Raw genomic sequence first — 24,304 nt, 5'->3', positions numbered from 1 at the left:
AATAAATATGCCATAGGGAAAAAATATTTTACTAGGTGGGTTATTTTTCGTACTACCGCAGAAATGTGATTTTCTAGGTGGGACAAACGGTACATCACCGTGCTTAAAAGAGATAGACGATCACAATATTGTGTTTTCACTTAGAACCAGGTTCGGTAGCGGTCTGTAAATCGTTATTGAACAACGGAAATAATATAACTTCAATAAATTATCATAATTTCAAATGCAAGTCAAAAAACGAAATGTTGATTTCATTATTTTATTGAACTTCATATAACATGTATAAAAACGTTTAGTAAAGTAAAAAGTTTCACACTTTTAACTGTAGGATATGGCTTGTTATTTTAACATATAATCTCATACTACAATCTCCAAAAATTTAAAAACCCGATTTTAGTTTATAAAAGTCTTACACTCAAATAATAGTGAACGAAAAAAAAGACAAATAATTAGGTCCAACATCATTTTAAAATGTGCCTATGCACTAGGAATAATATAAATATTCGTGTAATAAGAATTTCAATTTTATATGCATGTGTGGCTTATATGTATGTTTATTGTTTATGCAAAGGTATTTGGTTTATTATAATAATATATACGTATAAATTCTGTTGTATAAGCAGTTTCTGAAACAATAAGTAAATATGTTGATATGAAACATTTTTTTGAATTTTTAAATTAAATAAACGTTTAAAGTAGTAAAATACAGTTGTATTAATTACTAACCAATAATATTGTCATAATGGTAATATATTTTATTATTATAAAAGTTTATTTCGATTTTAAAACCAGTTATTAGTAAATTTAAAATTAGTTAAATCATGTACTATATTATACTAAGTATTTTTTACTTATACCCTCATTTGGTAATTTAAATATTGAATAGTTAAGTTATATAATATTGACCTTATACGTAAATACTTTTAACCTTGTAGATCATTAAAAATTTAAATTTAAGAAATTATAAAATTTTGAAAACCGTTATTTGATTGCTATTTGCTAATACAATATAAAATGTACTTATAGGTTAATTAATACTTTTTGACAAATAATAATATGATGTTTTTATGGTTTCGTCAGTAATCACATGGTTTATAATATTATATATATATATATATATAAATTAGACATAGATATTTACTGCGAATTGAAAAATAAAGTACAGTGTTTTAAACGTTGATATAATTCGATTTTATTTAGTTCCAATAATATTATACTAATAGTTATCATTGTTCTACGAAAAATGTTTTGTTTAACAATTAGAACATGGGAAAAACTACAGTTTTTCTTGGGGAGGCTGAATATTGTTAAGTTACAGTTATACATAGTGACTTCGCAGTTCAGCCGGACTCCAATAATAATATGTGTTTATTAATAAATTCTTACAATTTACATTTAACACCACCACGCTGAAAACAAAAAATCAAACTTTTACACCATAACACCCGACATTTTTCTAACGTTATGTATTAAAATATACAATTTAATAACTAATAATTTTAGATATTACTGCCTATAATATACAAAATACAACAGAATAAAAAAAATAAAAATACAAACTATATTATATAAGTTAATATATTTATTTTTGAAAGATCTTATTTATTGTTCTATCATCCACGAAATTGTACAATATTTTTAAAATATATTATCCAATAATAAAATGTAACTTAAATATACTTTTTTTTAATATCTCCATTTTAATTGAAGAAAAATAATAATTATTGGCCAAATATAATATCTTTTATGGATATTTTGATTGTAAAATTAATTAAGTTTTTTTTTAAGGGGGATAGATTCCTTTAATCTCCAATTTAATTTCGCCTATGGGCTATGAAATCCGAAAAGATATATTTCATAAAATAATTTTACGATAACGAAAAGATAAATTGTCAATATTGTGCAGCATAAATTAAAATGTTGCCTCGAATGTAATTAGCACACCACAAAAATAATATAAAGTTAAAGATAGCTGGTGATATGTAATAAGTTGTAAGTATTATAGGAGTATAGGTACTTAAAAAATTAGACTTAAATACACATAAATGTCATCATAAACAACATATTTACCATCCAATTGTAGAAAGGGCAGCAAGTTTAGGTCGAATTGGAAGGTAATAATAGACAGGGTGATCTATTTTAGTGGGTACACTAAGTATCTCGAAAAGTATTAACTTTTTTTTTAACTTTTAGGATTATGTTTGTCTAAAACCGTATAATATTTTAATTTTTTTCACCCATATATTTATTGGTCTTTACAATTATTGAAAAAATAGTAAAAATTAGCAATATTTTGAGGAGTTGTATCTCACAAACCAATCAACGAAAAATAAAAATAGTGACACGTAAATTAATAATAAAAATGGATTTATTAGGTAATTCATGATATTTTAGATTCAAACAACTCTTCAATGATACGGGCCTACCATTACCATACCTTTCTGCATGGATAACGCAACAGTTTAAAAATTTTCACGAAAAACTTCACAAAGCTGACGGAGCACTTCACTAATATAAAATCGGCAGAAGATCCGTCAACCTAAGATTAAAACCACGGCTACCACAGGATAATACTACTTCCATCCAAAGAAGACACCTCAGATTCAGACACGGCTCTGGACATATAATTATCCAAAAATTTGTAAAAATTGTAAAAAAATTGAAAATTAAAAATTGTAAGTACTATGTAAACATATAATCAAAATTGTAAATTTATGACATTGTAAAAATACTCGGTATTAACTCGGTACAATAAAATTAATAAATAAAAAAAAAAAATGATATTTTAACTATATGTTACCATTTGAAAATCAAAAGTTGATAGTGGTTTCACCAATAAATATAAGGATGAAAAAATCAAAATATTATACGGTTTTAGAAAAATATAAACTTAAAAGTTGAAAAAAAATATTCAAAAAAAGTTAATACTTTTTGAGATGATTAGTGTGCCCACTTAAATGAATCACTCTATATAAATGATACTAAAAAACTACTGCTTGATTGATAAATATAATACACATTCTTATTAATATTGAATGTCTTACTGTCTTGCTGTTAACTCAATCATCCTGTATATTGTTATAAAGATTTTATATGCTCATCGAAATAACGGTTTGTTCAAGATTAATACATTGTGAGTAAAATAACTTTAATACTGTAGTTGGGTATAGGTATCATTTAATAAATGTTAAGTATCTATGGTCGATTCTCAATATATATACGTATATAAGTGAAAGTTGGGCAAAAGACAAAATCTAACAATGTCCATCTTACTTTGTTGATCGTAAAAAAAATCCTCAGTCATATTCGATACACATGTATATTCTACCTATATTACAACATTTTAAACATAACATAATATTGGTGTTAAATAAACACAGTATACATACGAGCTTATACAGTTTGTACTATTTGACTGATTATATTAAACATATATATGTGTGTAGTGTGTTTATGTGTTTGTGTTGTAATCATTTGTTTTCGGATTGGTTTAAAACTGAAAAACTCGTAAGCACACAATGTATAATATATAATAATGGAAATTTCACTATAACTACCTATTTATGATAATATAATAATTTTTAATCGAATGACGAATACGTTATGCCAACATCCACGGGTTTAAGAGACATTGGGTCGCCGAAGCTCGATTATCCTGATCCAAGTCCAACATTGGTGTTAGAAACGATGAGAATGCTTTGGCCTCCTTCGTGTTCCATTCGTATTTCTCTGTCAACACGTCGTACAGATACCACGGTTTCAAGTTACTGATGTGCTTCAAATTGCCTGCAACGGATAATTATGCACAGGTTTATCAATGAATAATAATAATATTCACAGATAAAGCAATTAGCAGGTATAATGTAGGTACACCAAAGTCTGCCTAAATTATGTATAATTATCGCGGGCAATCAAAGGAGCTTAATGGATTTAAGGAGTTCTAATTTTTTATCGGGAATATAGTTTAGATTAAATAGATTGTGTACAGGTTAAATCTATCTTTTTTAATTCCATCATACTGTGTGGTCTGGTCTGATCGAACCGATTAGGATTATCTAACCACCTAGGCGGATTTCCGAGTGTGTTATTTGAGTTGAGGATTCTAATGAGTAATTAGTGGTTTATGTGGTAGGCTAAAAAAGTTCGGACTCCAGGTTCATTTATAGAAAGTAAATAAAGTTCTACATATGGACTCATATGATCGGGGTGTATTTGGAGATGTAGAAAGGTGCTCCTATTATCAGGCGAAATGTAGTTGGATTTTATTAAGTTTATTTAAAAAAAACCGATTCGAATACCCCTCCGAAGATATTTTATTACTGCGATATATTATTGTCAAAACGGCGCAATATTTACAATTAATTTACACGGATTAAACAAAATTTAAGTGAAGATTTAAATTTAAATTAAATTTAAAAAAAAAAACCATAAGTAATACATTAATACAACTACAATATCTTATAAAAATAGCACGTATTTTAAAATACGATTTATCATTTATTTTTATTCCCAACGTATTATATTATTATAAAAAAAAAAAAACCACGTGCTGATTCCTGTAAAACACGATCGCGTTATATCTTTTTAGCAACGCGATTGAACATTGAATATTTTATGTGACGTTGTCACGTTCACGTTACCGACATTTTGTAATTTATTATTTTCGGTTTTATTATTATTATTATCAATTATTACAATACACAATTAAAATACAATTACAATTAAACGAGTTGCGAGCTGTGAGCCGAGCCCAGACTCCCAATTTATCGACAATGTAATTGACTCATAATAAATATTAGTTTTATTAAAATTAATTCAACATGAACTCATAAATTTATAATCCATTCAAGAAATTAAAAATATAATTTAATTTAAAAGCTTTCCACAAACATTCAAATTGTTAAAATACTGAATCTCTACTATTATATTATATTTTAATGGAAACAGATACCAAGCTATATCAATTTATTTAATATTATTTAACTTCACTCGATAGGCGATAACCTGAAACTTGAAAGTATAAATATTTTAGTATTTGTATTACCATTGATTATAGAATAGACTATTCCATAATCAATGGTATTATTAATATTATTATTATCAAAAAGGTACATTTATCAACATAATATTATGTTATTTCTATACTCGTTTTATAAATTACTTTGAAAAGTATTGAGAATTTTTTACTTTTGATCCTCACAGTAGGTTATTAGCTAGATTTAATTAGCCACCAGAAACTATATTCAAAGTTAAAAATCAGACAAAAAAAAATATACAATAATAATTGTAAATTCAATACATTCCTACAGTGGCAGCTCGTACTAAGGTGCGCACGAGACACGGGCACGTGCTCAGAGTCTCCGGTACCCTACCCAACATTTTGAATAAAAAGGAAAAACATAAATTTAATTAAAATTGTAGGTAAAACTGAGAATTATTTAAATTCTATTAGACGTGAATATGTGATGTATCGAGACATGATCAACTCTGTATAATACGATTTTAACATTTGTCAATGTGCGGAGTGCGGCCCGCTGTGTTCGATGTACTGTATAAAATCGTACGCAAGTAGCAGGTCACCACTTGTCGGCAAGAATTACATGGTAGAGTTCTATTTTTATTTGGGAATATTATCATCAGCCGTCTTCGGCCTTTCCTCATATTATTTTTCCACATGATTATAAATTTATAATGGTCGAGTATGAAAACTATGTAACATAATATTATTCTCATATAAATATATAATACTGTTGTGAGCACAATTTTATTTTTATTTTTACTGTTATTTAAGACTTTATTTTATTTTAATTAATTGTAGGTACCTATTTATAAAGCATATTATGTTTAACATTTTTCTTTTAATAATTTACAATATTACACAATCAGCAGAAAATCAATAAGTTTTAGAAACATTAGGAATTAGAGGAGAGGTTAACTGGAAGAGTAAACGGACGTCATTTTGTACTGTCTATTGTTTATAACTTATAAGTTGCATATCGCGGACACTAATATGGTGAAAATAAATTGGTAAAAATCGATCGCGGGCACTTTGTACAGCATATAAATAAACCGGTAAATATATTTTACAAGATAAGATAAAATTAAATTGCTAGAAACTTTATATCGCGAATCGTGATCGCGTTTGGTGACACGGTAGATCAGTAGAAAATATTAACTATTTACACCCTAAAATACACTATGAATCAAAACTTAACTACAAAACTAAATCCAAAACTGTTTAAATATGGGTATGCGTATGACTATGGAATTTTGAGAATAAATAAAAAAAATATTCGTTTGAAGTAGGGTTGTCAACCTTCAAAGTGAGGACAATTTTTTTCATATCCAATTTATACCATAGTTTATGAGCATAGCCAAGATTTTGTTAGTGGTTGGTGAGTGGAGGGGGGTGAAAAAAATAATTATAAGACCACCGGTATATGGTAATTACTAATTATTATACTGGTTAACTTATAAACAATTTCCATTCCCAGGCCATTGGCCATAGCTAATGGCTCTGCATAGTTAAGTAAGCAATACTGCAACCAACACGCAACAGTTATGATTTAACGATAACTTACAAAAATATCTAATAAAAGATAATACTATCTTAAATCATACAGAATACGTATAATGGTATACTATCAAATAGATAATAATTATTATATTATGATGATATAAAGAAAATTCAATATGTCTATATCTAGAATTTCAAGGACACTGTGGTATATAGATAGTAGAATTAATAAATAATAAATTGATAAAATTAAAAAAATAATAATAATAATGAAATATAAATACGAATTTTTGTAAAATTTAGGTACGTATATGTAGGATTGTCCTAAAATAAGTTTACAGTATTGATGAACTTAGGAAAAATCAAACAAATGTAGGACAATCCTCCGCTGCAAGGAAGAACGGTTGGATAGTATTTAAAACTAGTTGGAAGTATTTAAAAGTGACTTGTACAAGTAAAGTTACAACAAACTTTTATGAACTAATGAGTTATAATAGGTACTTATAAATCATATTAATAATTTTTTTTAAATATTTTTATTTATGTATGCCATAGTATGAATTATTTACAAAATGGACTGATTATAACCACTATTCGAGTGATAAAATATAAAATCTGAAAATTCAAGCTATTGTAATTTTTAGAGGATCAAAAAATTAAATTCTTATGTCTATAACTCATCAAAAGAGTTCGAACCGGATTTGAAGAAAATTCATGAAGCCTGTACAGTGTACATAGCACGCATTTTTTTATTATTTTATATATTTATTATTTTACTATATTTTTTTCAGGGGAACCCGCGGCAACATAGGCCATTGGGTGTGGGGTGGTACGGTAGGGGTTATTTTTGTATATTTGTTTGTAGGTTTTTAAGTGGGTAGGGTTGTAACACGTGATTGAGTATGTGTGGCAAGGATATGTTGTTAAAACCCCCGGTGGTCACCTATCCGGGAGCTAGCAACTGCGGCCGGTACGTATACGCTCAGTGCGTTTCCGCAGATTGAGCGTACGACCGCGCCTCACCAAGTCACATTTTACTATTTTTATTTATGTCTGTTAACTCTAAACTACCTATGTTTTATCACAAATTATGTGATATGTACATTTTACTACTATCTGAAATAGTGTAAACTTTCCACGGCTTTAATTTTTTCTTGGTGACAGCACTAAGTGTTCTACAACCGACTGGAAGATGGTAAAATATTTGTGCCTCACATTCTTAGAATCCCGTGAGCCAATACTGTTTCATACCTTCACTAAGAATCTACAAAGTGAACTACCTATTAGAGTTTTAATTTAAACATAGAGTAATAGTAACTTTACTATATGATGGTTTTAATTTAATGGTACCAACTTAAATCGTATTACATTTTTGTTTTTCAATTTTAAATATATTTTTTTTGCAAACATGATATTGAAAAAATAAAAACGAAAGCGCTCAGTTATTTACTCTTCTTTTAATTGTGTACATTTGGATTCTTATCTATAACTGTAGTCTTCTCACTCCCCCCCCCCCGCGAAACAGCTTTTCTAAGTAGGACCCTCTGTAAGTTACTTTAAATTATTATTTAAAATTGTCAGCATGAACCACTTGAAAGCGAAATTGCGGCATCCTCTAAAGTACATACGCGGTGAACGTGTTTTATCAAAATCTTGTGGCTTTATAAAAATAATGAGTTTATGAGTTGCATTACTTGCTGCATTAAACCATTAACATTACCGTTGGTCCTGAAAAAGCTGCTGGAGTGTTTGCCGCTTTGAATCACGTACATCGGTATCTGGCCCAAGAGCTCGATTATGTGTGCTATATGGTCTTCGTCTTTGTTGTAAGTGGCCCCAGAGTGTGGGTCGAATAAAAAATCACCGGTAGCCAGCTCGAATGCCTGAAATTTTAACGCGTTTTATTTAAGTACGAATTGTTCATATTTATGACCTACAATAACTACAATATACATGTAACGCGTATTATACGTTTAAACGTTCACGTGTACCTTTAACAACTGTTTATTAAGACCTTAAGCCTTAAGGTGTGTACGATTATACATTTCAAAGCTATGATAAATCATCCAGCTCGAAATTTACGATTCTCAACTATAATAACCGAATTGTTTTTACGCTTTGTATGTTACGAGAGCTTGCTTACATTTTGTTCATACCTATTGGCTAATAAACCTATTTAATAATCGTACATTTAAAGTACCTTTTATATTCAAATTTCAAAAAGTGTTTTGTGAAAATAAACGTAAAATAAAACCATATGGCATTGTAAAATGAATAAAAACGTTAATATATTATGTATGCATTTAAAAAATATAATATATGATTATAATACTATATACTTTTTTTAATTTGAAATCTATAGAAACATGGTATAATCATTAAATCTGAAAATCTGATGACAAATTTTACATTTATATTAAGCATAGGAAGACTCACAGCGATGCCAGTGTGCCACCTGATAAGTGAAGTTATTATTTTAGGTTTATAAATATTTTTAAAAAGTATTTGTGTTTTTTTAAAGTTATATTTCTTGGAAAAGGTTTATAGTTATTGTCTTAAAGTTGTTATATCACAGAAAACAATATATAATATATTATCAACATAACCATTATACATTAATCATTATTGATAAAAACAAACCAGACAAGCTGTGCTCCAAATGTCCGCAGGTGTGCCGTATCCAGCACCTAAAAGGACTTCCAGACTTCGGTATTGACGAGTTTGAATGTTTTCCGTGTAGTGATTATCCTTCGAAAAATTAAATACAATCATGACAAGTTTTATGTAATCGGTATAAATTATGATTTTTTTTTTGCAATATACAAAATATATACGTCTAATATTTTCAACGTCAGTATATGATATGTTACAGCACCGTCAACACCGAGTGTTCAATATGACAGTTTGGGTTTTATACACTCGATGTTAATAGTCAAAAACACTAATGTATGGAGTGTTAACAATTTATTAGCATGATATCATTATTTAACAACGAGAATACAATCATGTTATTAATAATTAAGATTTAAGACACAACAATTACCTCCCAACAAGCGTTACCGAGATCAGCTATTTTGATATTTACACTTCCCAAATCATCCAATAATTCGTATAATTTTTTGAATTTACTAATTTTTCTAAAATAACAATTTGATTCAGCATAACTCTCTAGATAAAACACACAAATTAAAAAATTTAATAAATATTTGTAAAATAATTAGAATAATAATTATATTAGCCATTGGATGGGCGATGATTCCCAGTACCTAATTTATAATTAATAGATGAAAATTTTACCCAGATTTTTTACAGAAAATTATAGTCATCAGATCTTAATAATATTATCTATAATTGTACCTATGCTTATGGGAACCTATTAAAAACAGTTATATCATACAATGAATTATTTTTATCGGGAACCAATTGACAATTCATTCATCTTTATTTTGACCCAGGAACTAATTCGGTATTTACCACTGATATAAATATGATAGAAAATATATATTATACTAACCGCTTTCCATGTCCAATGATTGTTCCGATCGAATTCCTTCTAATCGATAATTACCCTGTAATCTTTCATCAGCGTTATTTTTTCCACATTTTCTGTTGCCTATATAAATGCAAAATTGATAGTAGTTGGAGTTATAGTTTTATATTAAAATCGAACAATTATTTTCAGCTTATGAAAAAAACTCATAAACCTTTGCAACTTGGTGTAATAAAATAAAGGATAGATTCATGTTTCATAAATGAGCATAGTAGAGCAATATTTTGAAAACTTTATGGTGTACATAAATTGCTAATAATATTAATATTTATCGGAATTTGCATGTAGGTATCTACGATTATATTTTTAGACTTATATTAAAAAACAAAATCAATTTTTTTGGAAAACAAGTTTTGAATAAAAATCTAACTTTTTCTTAATGTTTAGGTCGTTTTTCATGATATTTTTAAAAATGTATAACTTTTTACTCCCCGACGTGCCAGAAAAGATTTTGTTGAAGAAAATTAAAAAATTTTTACGGTCCCAAAAGGTGATGACTAGGGAACGGATTTGAATGCAAATTGCATTTTTTTCTGAATGTCCAAAAACATTGGTTTCCAAGCAAAAAGTTCATTTCATACATCAAAGAATTAAAAAATGTAACTTTTATTTTGCATTTTTTGCATTTTTAAGACTTTAATGAATTTTTTGAAATTTGTAGTGCATTTAGTGGTTTTTAAGTCATTTTTTCAACATTTTTTCCACATTCATTCTAAAAAAAAAATTAAAATACCTAAATATGTATTATGTTACGAAATTACAAAATTATTGAAACGTGTATTATGTTACGAAATTACGAAATTATTGTTGACGCGTGTAGACACAAAATATATACATACAAGTTACAACAGATTATTAACCACATTAAGGTATAGAAAAGAGATAAGATACGATAAACTATTTATCTAAAGTTAATTATAGGTAATTAAGGTTGTATTGTATTTAAATATTTTTTATTAGATTTTTCATAATAATGTGTTTTTTTATAAGTTTTAAATACAAAATTTTGTTTTTATTGAATATAAACCCATTTTTTAAGTTTTTTAGGGCCTTTTTTTAGAGCATTTTTTGATGTTAAAGTATTTTTTTAAGGCATTTTTCTTGTTTTTTAGATCATTTAAATCCGTTCCCTAGTGATGACAATCACAAAAAAAACATACACATCATTGTAAAATCAATGTATTCATCTCATCACTTCTCTAAGAAGCTACATTTTTTTTTTCAAATTATATACTTTTAAAGCACCAACTGCTTCTATCAAAAACAAAATAATATAAAAATTACATTTATGTTAACTGTTTATTGATGGCTTTCAAATATTAAATGTCTTATGTTTTGTTTGTATATTTTAATTTTTCTTGGATCAAATCTATTTACTTTGGATCTTTGATTTTATATACGATATTTTGAATTATTTGACACTTAACCCAATACCTATGTATGATATTCTAAGAATTGTTTTAAAACATTTTACTGTTCGATGTAAATCGATCGTTGTTGAATAGAACTGTAACGATAAATTATTTCTAATATCCCAGACTTGAAAAGAATACTTTTGTATCCAGAATAAATAGCAAATAATTTTATCACCTATTATTTGAATAATGCTTTGAAAATACAAAATAGTATTCAAATATTTTTATTTGAACTCAACTTGTATCGAATACTCCATGTATATATACTGGGAATGGGACATTTCGGCGCTGCCATTTCGGCGCTGCCGTTTTGGCGCTGCCATATCGGCGATAGATATTTTCGGCGCTGCCGTTTTGGCGACGCCGATTCGGCGATAATGACAAAATATATATTATATAAGTAGACAAATAAAAAAATAAAAATGCACTATAAAATTGCATTTAAATTATATTTATTATAATAACAAAAAAATTGGAAAAAAAATTTATATTTTATTTTTACAGTATTGTTACTATAATATTTATTAGTTGTTTAGTTCTGGACGTACTAATTGGTCACTATTACTGCTAGCTATGATAAAATTGTTATCGAAGATAATTTGTACCTATGTATGTGTAATGTATATATGTACCTATTGTACCTATAGTGTAATAAAAATAATAATAACAGATACCTAGCCAATAGTAATGGCAATAATTTGAACGGAAAGGCCTAGCTATGATAAAATTGTTATTGATGATAATTTGTCATACCGTCTCATTCTAAATTATAAGTTTTAACACTGATATGTAGTAAAGTGTATATCAGTGTGTGTGTAGTGTTGTGTCATGCGAAGTGCAGTAAAAATGGCATTGATTGAATCGAAACGTAATCGTGAAATTTTAAGACACGATGGTTATATGTACATTTTCGATAAATTTAGTGCGAATAGTCAAGTGAAATTTTGGAGATGTCGAAGAAAAGATATTTGTCCAGCAAGGGTGCATACTTCTTTAAATAATTTAACTATTATATTATTGTTATTATGTTATTTTTTTTTCTAATATTTTTCATGAGACCATAAATTAAACATAATTTTGTACTAAAAAAATGTTCACTATAACGTGAATATTGTCATTATCGCCAAATCGGCGTCGCCGAAACGGCAGCGCCGAAAATATCTATCGCCGATACGACAGCGCCGAAAAGTCCTAGACCCATATATACTATATATATTATAGAATTAAACTTTGACTAGAGAGTGGCTAGTCACACAGGTTAGACCTAGTTAAGTACTAAACTGCAGTATAACATTCTGCCTTATAGGAATAATGGCATGTAGGTAACCTCCTACACTTACGAAAGTTCAGTATAGACATCTGTTTACAACTATTTTCAGCTGTTAGCTTTATGTATTGGTGTTGTGCACAAATCAATATATTCTCTGGCTTGATGTCCGTGTGGATTATGTGACAAGTCTCGTGAAGGTATTTCAGCCCTTGCAGCACCTAGGTATATACACATACACACACAAATCGGTATTATTCATAAAGCGTAAATGATACCTATGCTTATATATTAATGCGTGTAGCTCATTGTTATTTGCTGTATTCGCTCAGCTGAATGCCTGAACGGCTAAACTCACTTGTCTGATGATATGTTTTACCAAGTAAAGTGGTATCCCTTGGTAGTTGGTCCTCTTGATGAGCTTAAGTAAATTGGGTCCCAGTGCCTCAAATACCATGACTACGTGCATACCCCGCAAACCGTCTATTCGGAAATCGTCGAACAATTGAATGATCTTTGTACGGTTTGTATCCAAATCTCGGTGACGGTAAATCTGAATAGAATAATAATATTATTATCATTTTTTTTTTTTTTTTTGGTCATATAATAGGCCATATTGCGTTATTAATGTACATTCAAATTGTTGCATATCATGTATGAAATTATATATTTATTATGATAACATTTTATTTTTTCCTTCATTTTGCATGTGCACACACATAAACGATTTCAAGATAACCAATAAACTGATTATAAATTTTAATACTGTATATAGTGATATTATAGTGCATACGACATACGTGCGTCTGTTTGGTGACATACTTACGCTTTTCAACATTCGTATTTCATCCAACGCGCTTTCTGTGTAGTCAACTGCGGATTTCACGACCTTGAGAGCTGAAAAGTTGTGTGCCCTATAAAATTACAAAAATACAGTCTTATTATTACCTTTAAAAATTTAAATTATTTAAATTTTTGTACCAGTTCTGTTCAAAACATGAACATTAAATCTTTAACTTATGCTGTAATAACAATATTAATATTAATGCATTTTTGTAAGCAAAATTAAATTTTAATGTAAAAAGCTTATTTGAATTATATTTACACATTTTCTACCATGTATTTTTTAAACTTCAGTATTGTATTGTATATACAAGTAAAAGTGAGTGAGATGTTATTACTTATGTGTATGTACAAGACTAAAAAATGTTGAATAAAATTTAAATTATATTAAATCTATCTATTTTTTTTTTTTATATATAAATAAATAAATAAATTGGCTAAATTTGATTAGTTAAATAATGTTTAAAAATATATTTGTGAACTATAAAGTAGGTTAGGGACTACATGAGACGTTTTGTGACTGTTTAGTAACGTTAATAAAACACAACAACTCTCCGTACCAAATGTCCGAGAGCAGTTCTAATGAAATTAAACTTAGGTAACTTTCTGTATTTGAAAGAAAATGTTAGTGCGTTATTTTTAACTTTTAAGTATATAGGTGAAAGATAAATTATAATACATTAAAAACTACAATATTTTAATATTTTATGAAATTTAAAAAAAATAACGAACATTTTTTCATAATTGTATTTTCAGCTGGTTCATAAATACATAATTAATTATTTTCTATTAAAAAAAAAAAAAAAAAACATAAATAAATAAGTGTTGTGTAAATGAATAATCTGAATGACAGTAACCCGCACTAATGCAAAAAAATATTATGCCATACAATTTTTTGATAAAATATTCAAACGTCTGAAATATGAAAACATTATTATTACAGTAATTTAAATAAATAAACATTAAAACAATTAACAGAAGTATGCAAATCCCTTTATAATATATTCTAACAATCTCATCCGAATTATCAAGACCATTTGAAATTTGAGTGTCGCATTAGGTTTTGAACCAACTGAAATACTAAGTTATAATATTTCGTTTTGTCAATCTTGCTCTCATCACATATACATTTAATGTTATGAAGGTACATATAGTAAGTTAGTGAATTACAGATTTCCTATTTGAATGTAAGAACGTAGTTTTTCCGACATGATCGGAAATTGTGCACTGAATGAATGATGGTATTTTTTAAAATCCTGAATACGATGAAAATAATATATCCCGCAGTTTTATGTTTATTATAAACTACTACGACTGTTTAAAAATTCTGACAAACAACTTTACATAATATACTTTATGTAACTTGTTTATTATTGCAGCACATAGTTCATTAGTGTGTACTGCAGCAATATCGTCATTCGTCAGTAAACCGTCTAGTTTAATATATTATTGAAGATTACAAAGTACTATCAAAGCAGACAATGATATAATAATTACTAACAACAAAAATAGGTATTTTAACTGCCCCGACGGGTTACCTATACTGCAGGTTAGATACCTACTTTTTAGCTACCTATTTTAAGTCCATGTATTCCTGTCACATATAACCACACATTTTGAAGTCTATATATACCTAGACACTGTCATCAGTAAGTAAATTGTAAAATTGTTTATCGCTAAAATTGTCCAACATGTATAACAACTTAACTATAAATAGGCATCAAGCATCACAGTGACAAAGCATTTTAAATTTTCTAGCGGATGAGCTTAGTCCGATATACGATATCATAGAAAAATAAATTTATCAACAAGAATTCAAAAAAAAATTCTTCTCTCTTCGGAAAAATTGTATCATGAACACAAATTGGAGAAAAATTTTGAAAAAAAACCGCGGTTTTTAATGGTTACCGTCTGTGTCAAAGTAGAAACTTAAAAAATAAAACATCAATACTTATAATATTAATAATAATAATATTATTAGAAATTATCATTAAAAACTAAAAAAACAACACAGAAATAAGCAAAAATAACTGTTAAACAATAAAACCAGTTCCCGACCCTGCAGGTTATGAACATTGGAATGTAAAATCATTTAAAGCAAAGGGCAAAGCACCAAGCCTTATTCTAGTATTTTAAAAGCATAAATTCATTTGGATCAATGTAACATTAGAAACTTTAACGAATAACATATGTACAAATTACTCTTAATTCAGTTTCTAAAACTTTTTTTAATATCGCTTATTTATTAAAGTAATATAATTTTTAGTAATTTGTATCTAGTCATCGTGTTTTTTAAAGTTTGTAAGAATAATATTTTAATTGGTAGACAATACGAGTATATCGTATTCATCACATAAAATATGTTTAATTTTTTTTATTATACTATAGTAATATCTTCAACTATTTTAATTTGTATATTATACTCTCATTTCATTCTGAAATATATTTTAGGGAGCCTGATCCATAAAGTCCTAAAAGTCCCCCCTATATTTCGACTATTTGTATGTTTATGCAGTAGGTGAATGTTTTGGCTTTAACACGTATTATATCGTTGTATAATACACATTTGGAGCTAAGGTGGTTGTACGTGTTATTTGTGGAATAAAATGCGATATAATATTATTTATTATCATTATACTCACACATCGTCCCAAGAGAGCCAAACGGTTGAGAAATGACCCCAACCCAGTTTCTTTATTATGTGATAACGGTCGTTGATGACGGATCCAACACGGACTGGAAAATAGGAATTCTCTTTATAGTCCAACGGCTCGTCCAGATCCGAGTCGGACGATTTTAATAAGTCTTCGGGGTTATTATCGGCAATGCTTTTGAACAGTTCTGATTCATGTGGTTCAGACCTGAAAGCAGTTCGACCAATTATTGTTATTGTACACTTGTATACAACTTGTGAACAATTGGCTTATAATGTTTGTTTATAAGATTTTAGGATGTATAATGTATCAAAGTTAGTAGGTAGAGTTTTGGCATTTAAATATACAATGCATTTTTTCACCAGATAGCAAATTATATTTGGGTGAGCGCAATTATTATATGCAATTTTATATTATTTTGTTTCTTAAATTTATCTCGCATCAGTCGCATCTAACATTTCCTTGTATGTAAAATAATAGTAACATACGTATTAAAAACACTAAACACATAGAATCTATTATATGATAATAATATGTAATATTGTATATAGGCATCTAGGTGTATTCAGATTCAGACACCAGTCGGCCGAGTTGTGTGCATGTATTCGCGTCGCAATATTACCTACACAGCAGGAACAATGAACATAGATGGCTGACTCGGTGTGGGTGACAAACGAGTGTTGTGTGACGGTCGTGAACGAAAACTGATCGCCACCTGGTTCCTACCAATCTCATTCTGAATACCGTATACTTATAACTTCTTATGATCTGTATACAAGTCCGACACACGGACAAACAACTATTTTATTTTATTGGCAGTAAGTTTATTTAAATGATAATTATGTAATTATGCACAAGGGTAGTGAAGAAGTGATACCAATTGTATATACAAAATCATGGAAAATAGGTTGAGATGATTTGGTCGTACTATGAGGAGAAGTGGCTTAGAGATAGTGTAAGTGCCAAGTTCTATATGGAAATAAATTTAGAAGGAAAGAAAGAGATAAACAGAATAGATAATGACCTGGAAATAGCTTATGTAAATAATGCTACAGAAGGGTCAAACCTTAAGGTGATTGGAGGTGTAATATAAAGGCGTCTGACCAATATTATTAGCTGAGTGCAAAAGGCGAAGAAAAATAAGTAGAAAAGGTGTATTTACGTATAAATATATTACGTATGTTTATATAGTGTATCGAACTATCGAGTACATAATATGTATTCATTTATTATTTAGCTGGATTTAAAGCGTTTTACAAATCAACCTATACAGACTTACAATAGGTACTTTGCAAGTTAAAAAAATATTTGAATTTTTTCCATCCGGGATTGGTAAGTTGAGTCCCGGAAAAAATAAGGTAGTAGTTAATTTGAGTCCTAGGGAAAAACGATTTATATGCATTTAAAATTTAAAAACATGCACTATAAAATTTTTATTTGTGATTTCTGGACAGTCATTGACTGCATATTGTATATGATTTTGAAAATAGCAACATGCATTTTTATTAATTATATAATTATTTTTTTCCCTAACGATAAAATAACGATACACTCTTAACAATACCAAAGCACTCACAGTCATAAAAGTCGATAACTTTGTAACATCGTATTAACTTCAATAAGGAACAAAACCTAAGGGAGCAAATGACCAAATACACCAGTAATGTTACTACCCGATTTGAGTTTATTATCAATATCAATGAAGTTTTTACTAAGTACATATATAGGTGTATATTATATAATATAATAATAATAATTTTTAATGATGATAATTTTTTTTTGATTAATTTGTAGATAAATGGAGTGTATAATAAAATAATGTAATGTATAGGTAATAATAATGACATTTTTTTTTATTTTTTTTTATTAATTTATATTTTTAATCAATATAAATCTAAATACGAGTATTATAGGTATCCTTATATAAATAGCTTAACATAAGTCAAAATATTTACTTACTACCAATTTTTTCCCGGGACTCAACTTACCTACTACCTGTTTTTCACGGGACTCAATTTACCGCTTTCAAAATGTACCAAACCTATCTTTGACTTAATTTACCTAGCCTCTTTTCATCATATTAATAAGTGGAAGCATAAAATATCACTCAACATTTGACACTTTACGAGTATGGTTATTGGACATTATATAGGTAATAGTGAGTTTGAACTTTATTTAGGTACCTACTAAGTATTTGCATTTAGACTATTCGTACGACTGCCGGACTACCCATAAGTGATTTTAAATATTTCAAAGTATTTAAATATTTCTCTACTGTAGGTACTCTGGTACTGATATGTTTTTTCACTATAACTTTTAAGTTTATATAATTTAAAAATTTTTATAATTTCAAGTATAATATTTTAGATAAATTGCAAAGACTCTATTTCAAAATAATGTATTTTGTCTTGAATTAAATGTCTATGATAAACAATTATTAACGATTTAGTTAATTTGAAACTACACATTCACTGTTTAACTATGATTAGGTAGCTATTTGAGTACCTATCTGTTATATATATATATGAAGTTTATAAGTATTTATATATATATATATATATATATTATATATGCATAAAATTATATTATCAACGTGAAAAATAAAACATAATATTTATATGAAAAAATATACGTTAAAATGTGGATAATAATAACACCATTATTATTGACTTTACAGTTAAGTTTAAATACTTTTACATTTACAATCTAATCTAGTTGTAGTAAGTATATTAATTCATTTGTATATAATATCACATACATTTTGTGAGATTTGATTAATCAACTTATTGGACGCTTACATTTAATAATATGAAATTTGTATATATACCTAATGAAACAATAAACCATTTAATCTGGATGAAATAACATTAAATAAGCGACTGTAAGACTATACAAATATTATTTAATTTATAATTAATAGCATTTATTTACAAGAATAAAATTATTAATATCGAACAAAAAATGAATAAAAATGTATTTACTGGATATAGCTGTATACCTACTAGACTACTAAATGTATTTTGGCAATAATTGTTACATATTAGGTATATTAAACTCGATTTTTAAAGGACGCACACGTTTTTAGTATAATAAAACTCATCGATTCATTTCAAACGAAAATTCATACAGTTAATGAGCTTGTTTCCTTTGATTTAACTTGAGAAACATAAATATAATTTGACGCTGTTACACATAGCTGTGCTCAGTGTTTGTACCTATTAGTTTAAAATCAATATTATACATTTATTAATGTATTAGAGAGTCATAATTAATTATATAATTTATAATATCTTACGTTACCTTAACGATAAACTCAAAAAAAAAATTTTAATTTGGATTTTTTTTAAATTCATATTGGCTAACTTTATGAAGGTATTGTCTAATTAACGGAAATGTATAATGATTGAATTAATAATACATATTATTCATTAATTATTCAATTAGTATTGAAGTTTTAAAGTTTTGACAGAAATAGGGAATCAAAATATAATATAGTTGACGTGCAATAATATACTTTATAATATGTAAGCAAGATATATAGCCGGTAAATCAGTTATCAAGTTTTGTGCGAGTGTTGGTTAAAGTACAAGCAAATAATTTTCTGTTCGTAGAATCGCAGACTGTCTCCGTACGCCTCTTCATACCACTTAAAACTATTGATAATTATAATTCTGTTTCTATCATATTATCGTACCAATATAAATAATAAACAAAAACAAACATTATTTAATGGATTACATGTCACGATTTTCCAGACATTGGAATATTTAATAAAATAAAATAGTTATATAGTTAACATTAAAACATGACATACTGACATTTTATCATCAAACAATTCATAAATGAATATCCTCTAGACAGAAAAATTTAATTCTGAAAAAAAGAAGATAAATAACTTTGTTAATGTTATAATTTTTATGACGATGTCACCCACACTAATAATTATTATGTAATTATTTTTACGAAAATGACCTATAGGACATGGTGTACTATATATGAATTATATAATTTTCAAGCAGTACGACAAGCACATGTATTATAGTTTATAGAATCAGCCAATGTTGCATTTCTGTATTTTTTTAATGTTTGTATACTTTGGTTCAGAAAGAGTGTAGGATTAGTTGCCAAAATCAATCTAATTTCCAACATAGGCCTAAAAAACATGAAAACTGTTAAATTTACATACGTTTACGATTAATACATAATTTATCAATTTATCACTGACTCAGTGTATAGTTTATAGGTACATCAATAAACGAAGCCAATATCAATACAAGAGAATATGCAATATATTGAAAAATCCCAATTTAAAAAAATATTATGTATGTATTTTCAATATCCATCAATCGTGTATAATATTATACGTTTTTAAGATTTTGAGTGGAGTGATAAATACATTGATTTTGTAATGATGTGTGTTATAAATATTTTATTTTAGTGTTGAACACTATTTAAACTAATATCAATTTCTTACTTTAAATGTAATTTCTGGTAGAAAATTAGATCTAGTTGATAGTCGGTATTTTGATGAGTCAAATTTTAATGCAAAACCAGATTTTGGCATCTAAAAAATATTTTTTGGTACTAATCGAAGAATAAAGAATATTATTGACTTGGAGTTGGAGTTTTCAACAAGTATTTGTATTTTCATTTAAAAAATAAACACGATACAATTTTAAAATATTTTGCTATTTTTTTGCTATTTATAGACATATGACATTTTCTACTTTTTTAGTTTATTTTTTTACTTATGTAGGTACATTTCTGTTTAAGTATAGAACATCTTAAAAATGTAATGCAAGATTTCTCATAAATTTATTTTATCACAGTTAAATAATATGAAGGATTTTTTTACGAGCGTTTAATTGAAAACTAAGGCGGGAAAATTAAATTCAAGATCTTACTTGGGTTTTTATTTCAACAATTTTCTCCATTTTAAATTAATATGTACCTATGTGTATACAAGTAGGGTACAACATTAGATTTAAAACAAAAAAATGATTTTTGTTATTTTATTGTAATTCAAAAATGTATAAGTAGAAACTTTAACCACTACGTTTAATATTATTCATACAGTAGTTGTATACTGCACGACGATCCTATTCAGGTAATTATTCTACAATACGTTGATATTGACATAATATAAGGTAATAAAAGCTATTATAATATATAGGTATATATTTTAATACCTAACTATCTATTCATTATTGTATAGTTGTGCGATTAGTATTTAACAAAAATTAGCTAAAAATTTTTTCACCTAATAGATAAATAATTACAAATACATTCAATAAAAATGTATTAATGTATTATAGAACATCTTTAAAAGTTAGAAGTATATTAAACTGACTGTGTATCTATAGTATTTACTATATAGAAGAGCGGTTTCTATGTTATTAGTTATTTGTTATCTATTTTTTTTTACTATACATTTAACAAAAAATCACAAAATGAAAATAGAAGCGCGTTAACTTTAATAAGTAAAAGTGTATGTTATTAATTTTATTTTTACGATATTTTTGTTATTCAAACATAAATAAACTCATTATTTGTAATTTTAATATGATCTAATAATAATTGAGTACCTTTATATTTTTTTTAGAAATTAGCTAATATTGTTGATAACAATTTATCTGTGCGTCTATAATTATTTATTAAAAAAAGTTGCAATTTTTCATTTGCACTTATTTTTCAGTAGTCATTAGTTTGGTAGGTATTGCTTGGTGTTCATATCGTTATCTGATTTTCTGAATGGCGATGGTTTGGCTATTTGTTTTAATTTGCTGTATTTTTTGGTATTTTGTTTTTGCGGTTTTGTGTAAAGTTTTGGAGCGGTAAATATAAGTTAAAAAGTTATTTTAAAGTTGCAAACTCCAAGTTTCCAGAAAATTTCAAACAACTAATAAAAGCACTCGAACGTACCGCAAAACAATTTAAAAGAAAATTCATATAATTTCATATATAATAGTATATTGGTATAGATATTTAAAAAATTAACTTTCGTGGCGAGAATAGCTAGAAAGTAACCTAGTAAATCTATTATGTACTGTAAAATTTTGGGCGATTGCAGACTCATCCAGAATTTTGGTTTGAAAGAGGTAATGAAAAGGTCTAAGGTAGACTCCAGTCAGTTTTATTTTGTTACTTGTAATGGGTATATGGGTAATGGGTAATAATTGAGTATGCAGACAACAGAGACCGATGGAGAGGTATAGTAGAAGCAGCAAAGGGCCTTAATGGCCTGTAGAAGCTAAAAAAAAAAAAAAAAAAAAAAAATGGGTATACGGAAATTCCGTTAGTGGTATGTATAAAACTTATATGTCTCAACCAAATGAATTCAAAAATTCGAAATGAAAAAATTGATAGTGTTAGAGAACGCTCTAAATAGTTATACTTATAATAATGGATTTATATAGAGACTTTCTCTATTTCTTTTATTGAACTTATTGTGTCACTGTATCACATCATTTTAGTTTACTGCAGTTCAAAATATTATACAGCATAACATAACTACATAACGCAACATACCTACAAATGTTATGAATATTACAACTATTTATTATGATTTTTTTACGTAGGTAATGTGACATTACAATTTGTATGATTTGTTCCAACAATATTATTATTTTTATTTTAAAGTATTTTATATGTTTTGAAATATACGCTACCTAACTATTATTTAACGTGGACGATTATTATAATAAAAATTGTGATTTAGTTTTATACTGCAATTACTTGTTTTTCATCACTGACAGAATTTACATGAACCCAATTTTATCCGTTTTTTTCCTGACGGAGTTTTCGTCGTAAAACGGTAGGTATACTTGTGGCGAATTTTAGTGCCTATTGTTTTTATAGGCTTGTAAATTAATATTATTTAAACGTCAAGAACCATAAAATATTAAAATTTACTTGAACCAGGTCGTCACGATTATTTTGAAAATTTTATGAAATTATTTGAAAATTAGATGATAAATCTTTGAATATTAGTATATTAGTAATTAGTATAGTAGAGATAGGTAGAACTTTTTCTAACGTTCGAAGAGTACCTACCGAATAGAAATAGGTATCTGGAAATTATCCAATATTTAAACTTGATGTAAAAAAGGTATAAAATGTTAAAAGGTACTAAATAGTATTTTGATACACATCACGCTCGAGAACTGACCTATTATAAAATGCGAGTTTCAGGCTAAGTATTCATAGTTAGCTGTTGCCAATAACTATGTTTAAAATACTATACTCAATAATGTATTATTTGGAACAACAATAACTCGACATTAGGTTTGGTAATTTTACTACTGAAGTCTGAAATAATATGAGTATGACGCAAATAACTTATTAACATCATACTAAGTTATTATTTTTATTTATAATATTTTGATTAATTTGTCTAACAAAATATCATAATCATTTGAAAGTCAATTTTATTGTAATTTACCATTAAACGCACACATACTATTATATCATATTATATTGTACTGACAGCGTTCTATAAAAGCTTTTGATCAATTATTCTCAAGGACTTTTGTGTCTGTTTCTACCCAATGTTTAAGTAAAAGCCGCACGATACATACCGAAACCATTTCGTATTCAAATAAATACCGAGTTTACAGCAAAATGCATAATATATTCAATAATACATACATACCTAGGTTTATAAATACAAATTCAGCTCAAACTAATATTTATATATGGTGATGAAACATTGAAATAAAATATAATAAGTATAATTTATAAATATATATATGTATTTTTACGCAAATTATAATAATTATTTCGCATCAAATCGATGATAGGTGCCCGGCGACATTTATGAAATTATGAATAACGTTTTTAGTAAAACTATTTTTTTTTATTTGTATGGTATTAAGCTAAGTAGTAACAATATGATAAAAAAAAAAAAAAATGTGGATAGTGAAGTCTATGTCGTGACCTAATATTTGAAAGCCCGCATTCATATACTCGGCCTTTAGTATGTAGGTACCTACAGACTACAGTTCGATGCTTATAATGTATTACCTATGAATAAAGCATTCACAGCGTGAATTTCACATG

General features: G+C 27.3%; 1 protein-coding gene across 3 annotated transcripts in view; it reads right to left on the bottom strand.

Annotated features, from left to right (window-relative positions):
• Positions 1–1,167: 1,167 nt before the first annotated feature.
• LOC107166527 (SRSF protein kinase 3-like) overlaps positions 1,168–24,304 on the bottom strand; it is a 51,761-nt gene continuing 28,624 nt past the window's right edge. For 2 of the 3 annotated variants that reach the window (XM_089216262.1, XM_089216260.1), the window contains exons 2-10: positions 16,235–16,453; positions 13,576–13,663; positions 13,108–13,302; positions 12,823–12,970; positions 10,032–10,130; positions 9,561–9,685; positions 9,158–9,265; positions 8,238–8,400; positions 1,168–3,786 (exon numbers count right to left, since the gene is read on the bottom strand). In XM_089216262.1, coding sequence (XP_089072388.1) covers positions 3,602–3,786; positions 8,238–8,400; positions 9,158–9,265; positions 9,561–9,685; positions 10,032–10,130; positions 12,823–12,970; positions 13,108–13,302; positions 13,576–13,663; positions 16,235–16,453 — 1,330 coding nt within the window. In that variant the 3' untranslated portion in view covers positions 1,168–3,601. The remainder of the gene's footprint in view (positions 3,787–8,237; positions 8,401–9,157; positions 9,266–9,560; positions 9,686–10,031; positions 10,131–12,822; positions 12,971–13,107; positions 13,303–13,575; positions 13,664–16,234; positions 16,454–24,304) is intronic. The other variant, XM_089216261.1, reaches the window with a different exon arrangement.

This window comes from Diuraphis noxia, unplaced genomic scaffold (genome assembly GCF_037042655.1).
Source record: "Diuraphis noxia isolate RWA-SAM2 unplaced genomic scaffold, SU_Dnox_SAM2 contig0001, whole genome shotgun sequence".
In the NCBI taxonomy this organism is placed as follows: Eukaryota; Metazoa; Arthropoda; class Insecta; order Hemiptera; family Aphididae; genus Diuraphis; species Diuraphis noxia.
The sequence above is the reverse complement of the archived record's forward strand: the minus strand, read 5'-3'. Positions and strand labels throughout refer to the sequence as shown.